At 42.1% G+C, this 14,861-nt stretch overlaps 1 protein-coding gene across 3 annotated transcripts in view; it reads left to right on the forward strand.

Annotated features, from left to right (window-relative positions):
* The first annotated feature begins 275 nt into the window (after window positions 1-275).
* The window catches only part of mpped2a (metallophosphoesterase domain containing 2a), an 87,628-nt gene continuing 73,042 nt past the window's right edge, over window positions 276-14,861 (forward strand). The window contains exons 1-3 of one of the 3 annotated variants that reach the window (XM_049595471.1): window positions 276-709; window positions 1,902-2,120; window positions 3,096-3,386. In XM_049595471.1, the coding sequence (XP_049451428.1) occupies window positions 3,274-3,386 (113 nt within the window). In that variant the 5' untranslated portion in view covers window positions 276-709; window positions 1,902-2,120; window positions 3,096-3,273. The remainder of the gene's footprint in view (window positions 710-1,901; window positions 2,121-3,095; window positions 3,387-14,861) is intronic. The other 2 variants (XM_049595463.1, XM_049595454.1) reach the window with 2 other exon arrangements.

Below are 14,861 nucleotides of genomic sequence, written 5' to 3' on the forward strand. Positions count from 1 at the left end.
CTTATTTTTATGTATTTAAATATTCCCTTAGCTTTTTGTTGAGATGTTGTATGTTTATGCTTTTGTTCTTCTAGTGTTCAATTAAACAAAAAAAAGAGAGATCACTGCTGCGTTCGTGCCTCTGAAAGGGAGTGTGTAATTTCCGACAGCAAGTGAATGCAACACAGAGGTAGCGCGGGACTGCGCGAGCGCCCTCCTCCTCCTCCTCCCCCCCTACTCCTCCCTCCCTCCCTCCCTCCCTCTCGCGCCTCGCCGCGCGTGTGCCCGCCGGTGAGGGCGCGCGCACGGGAGGTGGCGGGGGGTTGTGCTCGCTCCTGCTCTCTCTGCTCTCTGACCCCAGTGGCAGCTCCGACTCACTGCACTCCGGCTCCCCCTCCGTCGGACCGAGGCTGCTCTCTCTCTCCTGTTGTCTGTCAGTGTCTCTCTCCTGCTCTCCGGCTCTCTCCCCCTCCGCTCTCTTGTCTGGTTTCTTTCCACAGGAGCCAGCCGAGGTCCCGCCGGGTCGAAGGTTCTGCCCTATCCGCCCGGACTGCCGCAACCCCCGGACGGCCGCGTACGAACCTACCCGCTCTCCTGCTGCTGCCGCATGGACCCGCGTCCCTCCGCCGCCGCCGCTGCTGCTGCTGCTGCCGCCGCGTAGAGGGCGACCCCGACCCGACACTCTTTCTCCGGCCAGATAAAAACGCACAAAAAGCCCCACACGACGAAGGTAGAGCAACCTTTCCGCTTTGCTTTAAGCACCGAGCAGGGAGGGAGGGGGGAGAGAAGGGGGAGACGGGGAGGGAGAAAAAGAAATTCCTGACACAAAGCCGTCGGTTAAAAGGTGGCTTGTCATTTACGAGGACGAGCAAGAGGTTAGCGCGGCGGTGCCGTGACACTGACCACCTTTGGGTGTTTTTTATTATTCCAGGAGCAGAGTTCAGGATTGCACGGACCTCCTTTTCTTTTTGTGTACATTTCTGCAAGCGGTGAACAGCGAGAGGCGCATAGCACACATCGTGTACATGCATGGTATCAGAAAGGGTCAATTTATTCGCCTTTTACCCTCTCTGCTCACCGGAGTGGTTTCCACTCGTGAAGTTAGCTATACGGTGTGTGTCGGGGGGGCTCTCTGCTCTGTGTATTTCAAAGGCAGGGGCTGACAATGTGTGTGTGCGCGTGTGTGTGTGCACCGCCGTTATAGAAAAGCAGCTCAGTGTGAAGCTACAGCCTGCATAATAAAAAATCCACTGCCAGGGCAGGTTTAGCAGGCTAAGCTACAGAGCTAGTTGCTGCTACTGTAGCCACAAGGTAGAGACAGACAGGCGAGCAAGGCGAGTTACACACATACATAGACACACACACACACACACACACACTGAATGCACACGGCGAGGAGACCGTGAAGCATGCTGCACACAAATCGGCCTGCATTTGCAAAAAAAAAAAAAAAGAGCACATTTTCCGAGAAGCAGCAGCAGCACTAGTTCAGGTTTTGGAGTTTGCCTTGGGAGAAATGACTGCTGAGGTGACGCGTGTGCAAGGCGTCTGACAGGGCAGCTTTTAATTTGGGTGAAATTATTATTTTTGAAGGCCCTGGAAGATCTGCAAACTTATTATTGGATGCACAGGAGTTATATTTTCATTATTATAACTCAAAGGCTTGCGTTAGCTTTTTGTTTCTTGCAGGACCTGAGGTTACTAACCTTTATTTTCTAGGCTGCTGGCATACATTTGTCTGACTTAAAAACACATATCACAGAAAGTAGAATCCAGCTGACCCAGAAAATATAAATCAATGCTTTTGTGAAAATAGGACAGTTTTTTTCTACTTTCAATAGGGAGGCTGTTTGCTTTGAGATATTCAACAACTGGAGGTCACAGCTTCTTTTTTTTTTCTGTTACTCACCACTGCATCACAGGATTTAACCAACAAATGAACTCCGGAGCTGCTGATTACCCTCCAAAAAAGATGTTAAATTGAGGGCATTTTTTCTTCTTCTTCTTCTTGTGCTGGTGGCTGCATCAGGAGGTCTGGTATAAAAAGCCTGTCAAGCCCACAGTGGCCACTTTGCTATCAGTCAGGGAGGTCAGGCAGGAGGGAGAACTCAGGGCTGCAAGGAGACACACAGCGGAGCCCGGTGAGTGAGCTCCGGAGCTGCAGAAAACTCACCTTTTTTTTTTTGCAGCAATTTACCTCCAGATTTTAATGTGTTTTTACCTAATTTAGCCTTTATTGCGTGGTTATGCCAGAGCAGCTCAGATGGCAGATTAATTGCTACTGGTTAATTTCAGAATTAGAGCACCAGGCCAGGAATAACAAAAGCAGAACTTTATTTTTGTGTGTTTATGTGTAATTGTCAGACCTGTTCTGTGCATGCATTTTGAAGAATTACTGAAGGCGTTGCAGTGTATTTGATCACCAGCAGAGCATTATAACTTGCTGCTTTCTTTTTTCTTGGTTAAATTTCAAGGGGCTAATGCCTCAGAGGCCATGCCTGCAGTATTTTTTTTTCATTTGAATATATTAGTTTGCATTAAAACCAGCTGAGCAGCAGAGCAGCAATTAAAAAACGTGCCTTGCAGATTGTAAATTGTCGCCTTAAGAGTCCAGTGTTTAGTTTTTGAAAGAATTTCTGTTCACTTAATGAGAATGCCATGTTGTTTTTAAAAGGTAGAATAAATCTGCTAATTACATTTAAGTTGCCTCGCTGCGTTTTTCTAATTAGGATTTCATTTTAATGGAGAGTAGTTCAGGAATTCGCTTCTTTCTTTCAAAATTAAATTGTGACAGTAAAAAAAGAATGCTGTTTTTATTTGTGGTGTCTGAAACCAAGCAAGAACACTATAATTGCAGCATAAAGTATTGATCACATTGTGATTTGACATGATTAGAAACAGATCAGCTCCTTCCATGATGTGTGCTCAGTCATTTAATCTCTTCAAGCCTTCTGTTTTTTGTTGAGTATTTTAATTTTGGAACAGGAAAAACATCTAAATGTTTTCACAGAGGTTTTAAGACCCTCCAACCAGTGTGCTCAGAAGAGGGTGCATGTCGTGTGGTCCTGTTTCAAGCAGCTGACGTGTGTGTGTCTCTTTGCTCCCTGTCGGTGCAGACTGCAGTGTGTCGTGGTCGTGTTGGTCGGCCGGGTCGCTGCTGCTGCTGCTCCTGCTGCCACTGCTGCTGCTGGGAGACTTCCTGGGCTTCTTGAGCGGCTCTGAAGGATGACCGCTGCACGGCTCGCTGCTGAATCCCGGTGAACGAACGGCGTCTCATGTCCAAACGGCGGAAGGATGGCTCATGGCAAAGTGACCATCACGGTGGACGAGTACAGCTCCAACCCCACACAGGCCTTCACACACTACAACATCAACCAGAGCCGCTTCCAACCTCCTCATGTCCACATGTAAGTGTCACACACACTCTCACACACATATAGAAGTGAATCACCTGCCACGTAACCTAAAATCAGAATTAAAAACTATCATTACCTGCCAAAATAAATTCAGACCTGCAACTTTTAAGCACACACTCATCCAGGTTTTTTTTGTCTTGATTTGTTTTATTTCATTTTATATTTTGAGGCTGGTTTTGTATGAAGTGTTCAGAAGATGCAATAATCCAGACTGTGGAGAAGACACTTAGACATTTTGAGTTGCAACAGGAAGCCAATCAGGAGTCTGTTTGATGCAGAGTCTTTGTTTATACTTTGATTTAATTGGCTCAAGCTCAGAGAATGTACGGTGGCCATCGAGGACAAACTCTGACAGCAGGCAGACACCAAAAACTGCACTGTGTAACATTTAAGGAAATTAAATACCACTGGTTAAAATAAAGTTTGCAGCGTGTGTGGCAGGTGAACCACAGAAGTCCCATTTTAAAAACATGCAGCATTTACACAATGAAACCCAAATGCTCTCCATGCTTCACGCAGATTTAGAAAAGCTTTTCTGACTCAGATGTTTTTACTCCCTGTCGTGCGTCGCGGACGGCTCACCACGGTTCCCTATGAGACTGTTATCGTTTTTGCCATGTTGTCATTGCAGTGCATGAGCGCTTTGTCCGCATTAGGGTGCTCTTTTTATTTATTTATCAGACCAGTTACTTAGCGTGGCTCTTGTCTGATGTGGTTACGCTCTGCCTCTCATTAGTGGGTCAGAGTGCTGTGACCCGTCAGCCCCTCGCCACGCACACACTCATCGGAGCACTGTGTGTGTTTTATCTGTGGACAGATATTAACACACAGCTGCATGTGTTTGCATGCTTTGTGCCTTCTCCCAGTTACAGCAGTGTTGAGGTTTTATGAAAGATTTGCGAGTGATTGTTGGTCACATGCACAGTGTGCTTGTTGAGATATTATGTATTCACTGAGAGTGTTGTGTAAAGAGTTAAGCTGCAGCAGGGACAGGAAGTGACTGAAGGAGAGCGCCACAGTGCTGTCCGTCTGCTGTTTTCAGAGTGGATTTGTGGATTTTATTTTGCTCTCTGAGTGAACTTTATTCTTTGTCGGGTAATTTTGGTTTGATTTGGCTGTTTTAGATGCACGATTAGAGCTCAGCAAAAAGCTGACACACGTTCCTTCTGCTTTTCTTAATTTCTAGTTGCCATTTTCTATATTAAAAGTCAGTGTTGTCACGATAATGGAATTTCTGAATCCAATACAATACCTTGAAAAATATTGATAATTGATACAATACTACGGGGAAAAACTGTCAGTGAGGGCATGCAAGTTACATTTTTTATTAAAAGATAAATATGACAAGAGACTATAACAAGACAAAGACGACTTTTCTTTTGTTTGTTAATAGCAGAGAAAAGCAGACTGTCGTTAAACATTAACAATAAGAGAGCTGAGCAATAAGACAGCTGGTACCAATGTATTGATACTGCGGAAAATGAATACTGAAACAGTTTGAAATATTCAAAATTGCTCTGTATTGATAAATCGGTATTTTTGACAGCACTATTTCAGGTGCAACAAATAAGAAAAAAATAAATATTCGGCCAAAAAAGTTAAATATTATGCACCCTGGTGGTGATTTAAAACTTGTCGCTAATTTAAGTTTTAGAAAGTCACACATCTATCAGGCATAAATGTCAGAAAATAGATCCTGTGCGAACATCATGCGCTAATTACATAAGTGCAGCTGTTTGTCTTGTTATAGACAGATTTGACAGTTTTGTAAATACAGCAAATCTTGAAATATAATTAAATTCTTGAAGGTAAAAACACAAAGCTTAAAGCATGTTTTCATTACTGTCCGTAAAGGCGAAAAGCCACAGATTGTCAAGTCAAGACTGATACGATTGACTGTTAAATTTAAAACTCCTCTGTGTTAGTTCCCTCAGAGACCTTGAAACACTGTACGAGAAAACAGCTGCAGTTTGTAAAAAATATATTTTTGCCTCTAAATCTAAAAGGAGTTACAATGTTGAGCTGATGCGTCTCTTGTTGCATAATTATGGCAATCTGGGATCAGACTGAAATTAAAGTAAGCAGACTCATACTTGGAGTAAAACACAGCACAGCACCGTAAAGTCCTTTCACTTGGTCAGTCCCTCGTCCTGGACGGGGATCAGGTTGCACATGTGCTCAGATCATCCTGTTACGTTGAGGTGTAAGGGAAGTGGCATCATGTTGAGCCAATGGTGGCCGGCGGGGTTGACACACAGAACAGGGGTTTATGTTACATGATGTGCGGGACGTGGTGCTCATGCAGATATATAAACATCATAAAGGAGACGTTTTTAGACAAACGTCAGATAAAAAAGGGAGAGGAAGATTCGGGCAGCAGTGTGAGATCTGTGCAGACTGAAGAGCTGGAAACTGAACCAGCCGTGCTCTCTCACTTTGGGGAGCAACAACATCTGGCAAACAAGTTTTTTTTTTTTTTTTTTTGTTTTTGTTTTTTTTTGTTTACCTCAAACACTCAGATTCCCACAGTTCTGTCTGGATAATCATGTTCATGTAAACAGGATTATTTTGGGGAGATGGTCAAATTATGGAGTCGTGTAAACAGCTGAACGGGGACTCTTACCTTCCTCCCGGTGTTGGCAGTGCTGGCGTTATTGTGCCACTGTGTTGTTTTGGGATTCCTCAGCTGTGAGCAAGGCTGCCAGCACAGTGAGCTTTGGTGCCTCGAATGTGGAAACGGAGACGAGGTCACCTCGCAGTTTGTGTTACGTCAGTCCATTTTAACGGTTGACAAAGACGGCAATAAATCAGGCCAAATGCTTCAATATGAATCAAGGTTAACACATGCCAGACAGCACAGGATTCACCAGAAAGGATTCCAGTTTGATGCTTGAAGAGGCTCCCTCAATTTCTTCTTTTTATTGACAAGGCAAATAATAAATAGTATAAACAATTTTTTCTCCAGTTGTAAAACATGACAGAACAGCCTCTGCAAGGTTCCATTTTTTCTGAAATTTCACAGCTTATTTTTGGATGTATTACTATTTTATGCCTCTGTGATTGACAGGTTTTTTTATCAGTTCCCTGGAAAGTCTTGGTGTGGTTCGTACCAGCCTTTTATTCTGCAGTGATGCAGCAGTTGACCCTTACTGAAGTTCAGTCGGAGAGGCAGCCGAGAAACCTAACATGAAACCTCTTTGTAGGAAAATAGAAAAACAAGCAAAGTGGGAAAAGAGTTGACCTGCCTGGTGTTCAGGAGGAAAATCCTGAGTTTCTAAAAGTGTACAGTCATGTGGAGCTTATTAAGGGCTACACAATTAATCGAAGTATTATCGAAATGGCAACGTGGCCAATTGCGATATTCAAATCCAGGAGCTGCAATTTTTTGATAAAGGTAAAATATGTCACAACATTATAAATGAAGCATTGTGTTGCTACAAAGATGCCTCGGCCTACAAATCATGTTTCAGATGTAAGGGAACATAGTTGTTTCATACAGACCCTAGCAAAAATCACATCATCATCATTTTTATATTTTGTTTTCAGTTAAAATGAAATGCAAAAATGACCATTCCCACTAAAATTGCGGCTCATATTGCAATCATAATGTCTCTCTACTTAGTTTTATTCCAGATGATGACAAACAAGAGCAGATTGTGGATGATATTGTACAAAATTATTATTTATATTTTGTTTAAATGATATTAAGAGTCAGACAGCACGAGTGAAAACAAGTTCTTCCAGCTTTTGCTGCTCGGGGCGATGAAAAATGAAACAGCGACAGCATGTTTAAGGTGCAGGCATGCAGTCAAAATTCCTGAAACTCGGAACAAATAATCACAACGTTCATCTAAATAATCAGTTTAATCGTTTTTTTGCCGATATTGCGCCGTCCTGCTTTTTCCCTCCATTTTCGCTGTGATAGTTTCTGGAGGTGAAGCCGCTGTAGGAAGGGGATGTGTTGAAGCCGTGGGGCCTCTCAGCAGATATGTGTTTGGATAAATACATTAGGCTGTTTCCTGGCTTCCACAGAGCCTGCAGTGTTTTACTCTGCCATTCTTAAACTCAGACTGGGAACCCTGGGATCACACACACACACACGCATACACACACACACACACACACACACTTCTATGAGCCCATCCCCCCGCTATGTTTAAGTGCTTATAGAATACACGCTCTGTTCTGGGAAAGTAAAGGCTTGTTTAGATTTGAGAGATAATGATCCGACTTTCTTGGGGGTTCTCGCTAACTGCATCCACAGTATTTGGACATAAATAAAGTTGTTGCTTCTCTGACAGCAAAGACAGAGAGAGTAGAAAAAAGCTCAAGCGAGGGGGTTGCCCGCCATTTGAAATACAATCCCTGCTCTAATGTTTTTGCCCCCCTAGACAGAATATTTAGATTTCTGTGATGGAGCACAGCAGTGCCTTTTGTGTGGTGTGGAAGGTATCGCTCTCTCAGCCGCATATGAAAACATGCACACACACACACACGCACAAACACACAGACAAACACACAGTGGCAGTTACAGACTAATGCTCAGGAACGTGACCTCTAAGTCAAAGTGGGCTTTCTTCGGCGCATGGGACGTCTCTGTCTGTCTGTAAGTGAACGACAGACTCAGTCCAGCCCTGTTTGTGTCTGGTTTATTTTTCTGCGCCGTCTGTGTTTTCTTTTTTTTTTTTTCTTTTTTTTTCCCTCCTTTTCTCAGCCCCCTCATCGTCGTCTCGTGAAATGAAATGCTCAGCAACTTGGAACATATGCTTCGAGTTGGGACACTAATGGCTTCAAATCCAATTTGAGCAGGATCTGGGCCAGACTGCGGGAAGGCCCGACACACAGACGCAGACAGACAAACTGACAGAGAGTTGAAACTAAAGAACTCTACACTGCAGATCTGGGAGTGTTTCAAGACTTTTCTGTGACCCTTATAATAGTCTTAAATAGTCTTGCTGTTAACATTTAATATCCTAGGGCTGTATCAAATGAGTTATTATGTTTTCTAAGAATTTCCTGTTGGAATTGAATCCTCGTTTGGCTTTAATTGAAGATTATTTGCATTAGCCATCACTGTTTTTCAATTAGTATTTTTAAAATGTTCGAATATTGTTCAGAAATTCCAATCACAATTTGTCAAACCCCGAAATGAAGTCTGTTTTGTCTTGCCAACAGTCCAAAACTTAAGATATTCAACTCACAAAGACAGGAACAGAGAAAAGCGTCACGTCTAAGAAGCTAGAAATATTAAACATTGTGCATATCGGCTTCATAAATGATCAATCAATCATCAAAATTGAATGCAATTTATGACTGATTGACTCATTGTTTTTGCACAAATCTCAGTAAATATAAAAAGTTAGTATTTTTTGACAACTGTTTGGTTAGAAATAAACAAATGTCTGCATACAGCAGCCGAGGGAGAAACATGATCCAAACCTAAATCCTCCTAAATAACACAGAGTTAATCATGTGCACCACATTAGATCGCGTTGGGACGATGTTGTTTGTGGTTTATCTTGATCGCAGATGTGTTGGCATTTCTCACTCAATGACTTAACGGCATTACGCCATTAACGCCTTTAGAGTGTTAATTTATTTAATTCTCACTGGACCTGCGCACCATGCAAGCCAACACAACTGTGTCAGTGGAGACAGCCGACTTCCCCGGTGCTGCCAGGGTCAGTGATGCGAGGTTTACTCTGATTCAACAACTCTGTTTATCTAGTGTCTCTGTACAGGGTGTGGACGGTTACGTTGTACTGAATATGTATAAAACACGTTCTTTTCTATTGACACAATCCGTAACCCTGTTAAAGTATTTTGTGGTTGTGTTTTCTTGTGTGGCTTCAGAATCATTTTAAAAAGAAGCATGCTGGGACCAGTGACAGTGCCTCAGAGAGAGCAGCCTGGTCCGCCAAGTTGTTGTCCATTCCTCGCTCCAAGTTTTCCTAAGTAGCACTTATAATGGGGACTCTGCTGAGTTAAGAGCTGTCAGAGCATTTTGGAAACATTGTGAATATGGACCCTGGTGGGGTTTTTTTTTCTGTCCTGCTTTACTCCACAGTCTGTGTGTCTTTGCCCCGAGCTTTGTTTTTTTATTTCAGGTTTTACATCGGCCTCAAGTTTAATTCCACGTTTTATGAACAGTGTTGAAAGGCAGTAAATCCGTCTTTGTATAACCTGCAGATATATTCAAAAGTTCCAGTGCTAATACAATACCTCAGTTTAGGTGCCAACACCTCGCTCTCCTCCTTACAACTCTTTACTTTGAGAAATATAGAAATGTTTTTCTGCAAAACTTTTCCAGTAAGATACATCGTCTAATTTTGTTGTAGCACAAAGTAATTGCACAAGATTTGAAATGCAGTACAACTAAAAAACAGTTCATTTAAATCTGACAAAATAAGCGAATGACACTGGATAATTTTGGTCATTTTATTTTGCTAATTTAACGAAGAGCAAGTGCAAGCTGCTGCTCTGCGGGAAGAGAGACAGTGAGAGAAACCGCATGTAGAGGCCAGCATATTTTCATACTTGATGAAATAAAGGTTTATTAATTGATTGTTGGAACAGTGGAACGATAAATAAGGTTTCTGTCGAGTTGAAATAGAGTGTATGGTCATTTTTTTCTGTTTAATAAACAAAATAGATGTCAGAATATTTTCTTTCTTGGCATTTGTGACTTCATTTTGTTTATTTATTAGACTAAAAAAGCAAAGACAGCTTGTGGAACATAGTGATCTCGACACTGGTCTCCTAGCTGACAATATGGGAAGGGACAGGGACTGACACTGTACACACACACACACACCTGCATGAATATATCACTATCACTAGTTGTCATTGTCTGTATCAAGGAAGAATTGGCTGCATTGACTCAAAATCTTTAATCACATGGATTTAATATTTATGTACAACCTGAATGTTTTGTGAATGACAGAATGGTGGCGTTTTGTTATGAAAAAGTACACAAATGTTTTCTCTGCCTACTCTATTGTTTTCTATATCGGGATACCTCAGATTTGTCGTCAGGTTGACCCATATTTAGGTTCGTTTTGCAGCAGTTGGGGTGAAGTGGTAACGTTGCACACAGAAGGAGTATCGTTGTTGTGATTTTCTGATTTAGTAAAAACTTGACCGGAACATTCAGCAGCCCATCAGTGTTTTCTGTGGCATAGAAACATATCTTGTAAACACAGAGGACATGCTGCATCCTTTTCCCTCTTTTTGGGCAGTTACTCACTTTATATAAAACATCATTCACTCACCACACCTGAGCTCAAAACATAAATTTTAATGCTCTGAAACTGAAATTCTTTAAACCCCTCTCACAAACATGGGAAAAAAATATTCCACATTTAACAAACTCCTTCTCCTCCAGATGCTTTGTTAATTATTCCCGCCCTCTGAATAATTGAGGAGCTCGTAAGTATGAATCATTTAATGACGCCGCCGCCTGCATCCATACACGTGGAGATTCTGACACGAGCTGGCGAGGAAACAGCACCAGAAGAACACGGCCTTCACACATTCATTTTAACACTGTCCTAGTTTTTATTAATGAACTCCTTGAGATTTTTTTTTTTTTTTTTTTTTTAATTTTATTTTATGGGCCGGATTTCCTTTTCTTAATATAATGGAAGAGCGCTGTAAATGCGGTCGAGGAAAGTGTTTTTTTTATAGCATGTGTTTCTGCAGAGTGAGAGGAGCAGCCCCAGTTTCACAGCTGATGTCGTTATGTATGTACACAATGAAAATCAACTTCTTTTTTTTAATTGATGAGTCTGTGTGTTGAGAGCCGGTCGAGGTGGTCGGATGATAATTAAACAGGACATTTCCATCTCTGTGTTGATAAATGTGGCTTTGCAGCTCATGTGACACAACATAAAATGGACTGTTGAAGAAGGGACCCTGTGTCTTGCATCATGTCATGGATGAACAAGTTAGACCTTGTTTACTTCAGCAGCGGGGAATGCTTTGAAGATGAAAATACTTGGCATAATTGGCAATTTAACAGTGGAAAGATGTGTGACTTTCAAACAGAAATGTCGACATTTCAGAACTCGCCATGTTGTCTAATTTGCCGTTGAACACATCACAGTTTTTTCACCCTCTCCTCCAGTGTTAATAGATTTTAGATAGAAACTAGAAAAGTGCACTCAGTAGAGTGCAGATCTCCGCCAGGCAGCCGGCTGGGCTGATCGCGGCCAGTCTTGACAATTCCTGTAATTTCAGCAAACAGTGCAGCACGTCTCAGAAGCGTTCCAGGAGCTAATAAAAATACACACCTCGTCTGTTGTTCTCGGAGCCACGGCACAAAGCAGACAGAGTTTTCTTGCTAACAGGTACTGCATGTGAAATATTAATATGGTATAATTATGAGGATGAATGTATTTTTAATAACTAAAACACAACCAGAAATCTTTTATCCCTGTCATTCTTAACTGGAGTATAAATGGTATGAATTTTGTCTGTTGGCTACAGCACAACAAAGAAGGAAATAACGAAAAAGAAACCATTTACTGAGCCTTTTTACCTGCTTGTGGTAGAAGGACAAATTCTGAAATTGAAGCAGGCAAAACTACCGCTTCTGAAACACGCCCACTGAGGTGTGACGCTGTGTGGTGGATAAAACAAAATCTGGTCACAACTGTGTCCAGTGGAATTGTCCTTTTAGGCTCCCTCAGTCAAGATGGCGGCAAGCTAACAAAAACAGGGACTAAATCATTTTGTATGGTGCCTAACTTTAGTGGATCATAACATATCGAGCATGGAATTAATCCTCAGATGCTCCAGTTCAAAATAAGACCAACGTTTTTTATGGATGTGAGTTTTGAGCATTAACAAAGACCAAAATTGGACCAAAATTTTAGCCTAGTCGACTTCTGCAAGACTTGCGCCCCCTACTGGTCACTCAAAATTTGTGAGAAGTCAGCAGTTAATGACGACACAAGACAGTCACTTTGACTATGTGACGTCTTTGAGCGTACACTAGCGCAGGGCTGTACCCAAATATTTGGATATTCGAATATTTGTTTCTATGGGTAGGTATTAGTTATGAAAATTTGGTATTCAATATTGTTTTTTTTTTGTTTTTTTTTTTTAACATATTTTTTGGTGCTAAATGTAGTCTTTTTGTTGTTGGTAAATGTAGGTTATCAATAAAAATCTAAACTTTAAATTGCATTGTTAAAAATGTGAAAATATAGTATCGCCTACCAACGTAGCTTGTGCGCACGGTACGCTTGAGCGCATCTGTCTGGGGCTGTGGATCAATGCCAAGTTTTACCACTTTATCACAATTCACTCTAACTTGTAGCTGTTTTTTCGTTATCTTTTGAATTTAATATGAATTATGGAACCGTTTTTGTCAATGTTTGTTTCCCCCGTTTTGTACAATAAATTATTGTTTAAAGTTTCAACAAGTTTCTTTTGGAGTGCGTGACACAAGTGTGTTTTGAAAACGACCGCGGACTGTCGCCTGCTCAACACATCAGTACCTTCGGATGCCATGACAGTAATAGCCAATAATGTCAAAATGTCATTTACAGACCGATTTAACAGACGATCACTGCTGCCCGACCCGCAGGTCCATTTGCGGTCCGGCGGGTTACGGGTCGACCCGCGCATCACTACTCAGCTCAGTCTATAAAGGCTGTACACAACAGTAGACATTATATTCTATTCAGGCCAGCAGAACCAGCAGCGCATCGGCTCTACAGTGCACGGCACTGCTGATTAACCATTTTATTGCAGCACAGAGTGTCTGCCAGCAGCCAATTACTTGCAGAGGCTTCCTACAACTTGTTTCAGTGGTTCTGATTTAATCAGAAGACAAATTAAACAGGATGACTAGCCAATGTGAAAATCAGAAGAAAGCATAGAATAATGTACTGAAGGAGACTGTTGTGCCATCACATTTTTTTGTGGTTTGAGAGCAAAGATCCGGTCGCTGCTGTGCAAAACTCCGCAATACAATTAGGTCCGAGAGACCCCCCCCGGCCACCTGTGAACGAATATTCATTATGTTAAAAAATGGTATTCAGGACAGCCCTACACTAGTGTACACAAAATATTACACCGACGAGTCCGGCAGTTTACACAGAGCAATGATCGTCCGGCAGCGAGATTAGCTATGGAGATTCGCACACACACACACACACACACACACACACAAGTGGGCTAGTGTTTGCGTCATGTTTTTTGTTTCTCTTTTTCCACTTATGTTCTCATTTAGCTAAATACGGTCATCACAACTATAAATAACTTATTTGTCTCGGTTTTGCGAAACCCAACTATTGAGCCCAAACATTTGTTTTTACTTTATCTCAAAGTCCAAAGGTTTTCAATGTTACTGCTGTGCTGTAATTGTTATAGTACAGTTATTTTATTAGTTTGTGGTGCAGCTACAACCTGAAGGTAAACTCCATCTGACGTCTGTTCGTGTTTGCGGTTGTCTGGGTTAAAACAAAAAGTGTCTCTAGATGACAGATGATGATTCACTTTTAGGAGCTAAAATGTGTTCAGGATTTTGTTCTCTAAACTTTTGTCTGATCTGTTGTGTGTGTGTTTTTTTTTTCTGTATTGGTTGTTGCTCTGATTCGCTGCAGATCCTTTGTCTGAGGTTTGTTTGGGTCACATGGTTCTGATTGGTCACTTGTAATGCAAACACTTGTTCTCCCAGCCTGATTCCAGACCTCTGAGTCTCGACACATTTTTTTTATTGATCAGAAACAAGCAAGACCTTCAGCTTTTTAGGCGGGATTCAGACAATGTCATCTTCCTCTTCTCCTGACAGATTATGGTCCATAGATGGAGATGAGAAAGATGAGTTATACAGGTTGTTATAGGTCGACTTGCAGATAAAATGACTCTTAAATGAACATTTTCTTTGATCAACATAGCAAATGTTAACCTAGCAACTGCTTTCGTGTGGACTGAAAATGACGTTGGGATGGATATGTCAGACCCCCCCTCCCTTGTCCCAGACAGAAAATGGCTAACATGAACACAGTGTCTGACTGAATAATGGAGTGAAAATGAAATTCAGTCTGCTTATCAGGCTACTGATGTACCACAAAAGAACTTTTCTGGAATTGAAAATGCCTCTGTGGCGTGGAAATCTATAATTATTAATCAAAGACGAGAGTTTCCAATTAATAGTGCAGCCTCATGTTTACGTCTCACCTTGCCATCCCTTGCTCTTTTTCCTCCTAAACAGTCTGTGGAGAAGCAGCAGTCGGGCTTCAGGTCTCCAGAGAACAAAGAGCCAGTCCCATTTTGCGGCCTTTTGTTTCTGTCAGCCTGCCACTGCTCACGGCCAAGAGTGGAGGGGCTTTTGTAACTGGAGAACCCTTGATTAAGTTCCCTCTCCACCCCTGACCTGCTGCTGGAGCCCGGCGGGACGGTGCTGGTGGTGGAATCAATGGTGGTTGGGGAGGGGGGCGTTAAGTGACAGTTGAC

The sequence above is a fragment of the Epinephelus fuscoguttatus genome, linkage group LG2 (genome assembly GCF_011397635.1).
Source record: "Epinephelus fuscoguttatus linkage group LG2, E.fuscoguttatus.final_Chr_v1".
Lineage (NCBI taxonomy): Eukaryota > Metazoa > Chordata > Actinopteri > Perciformes > Serranidae > Epinephelus > Epinephelus fuscoguttatus.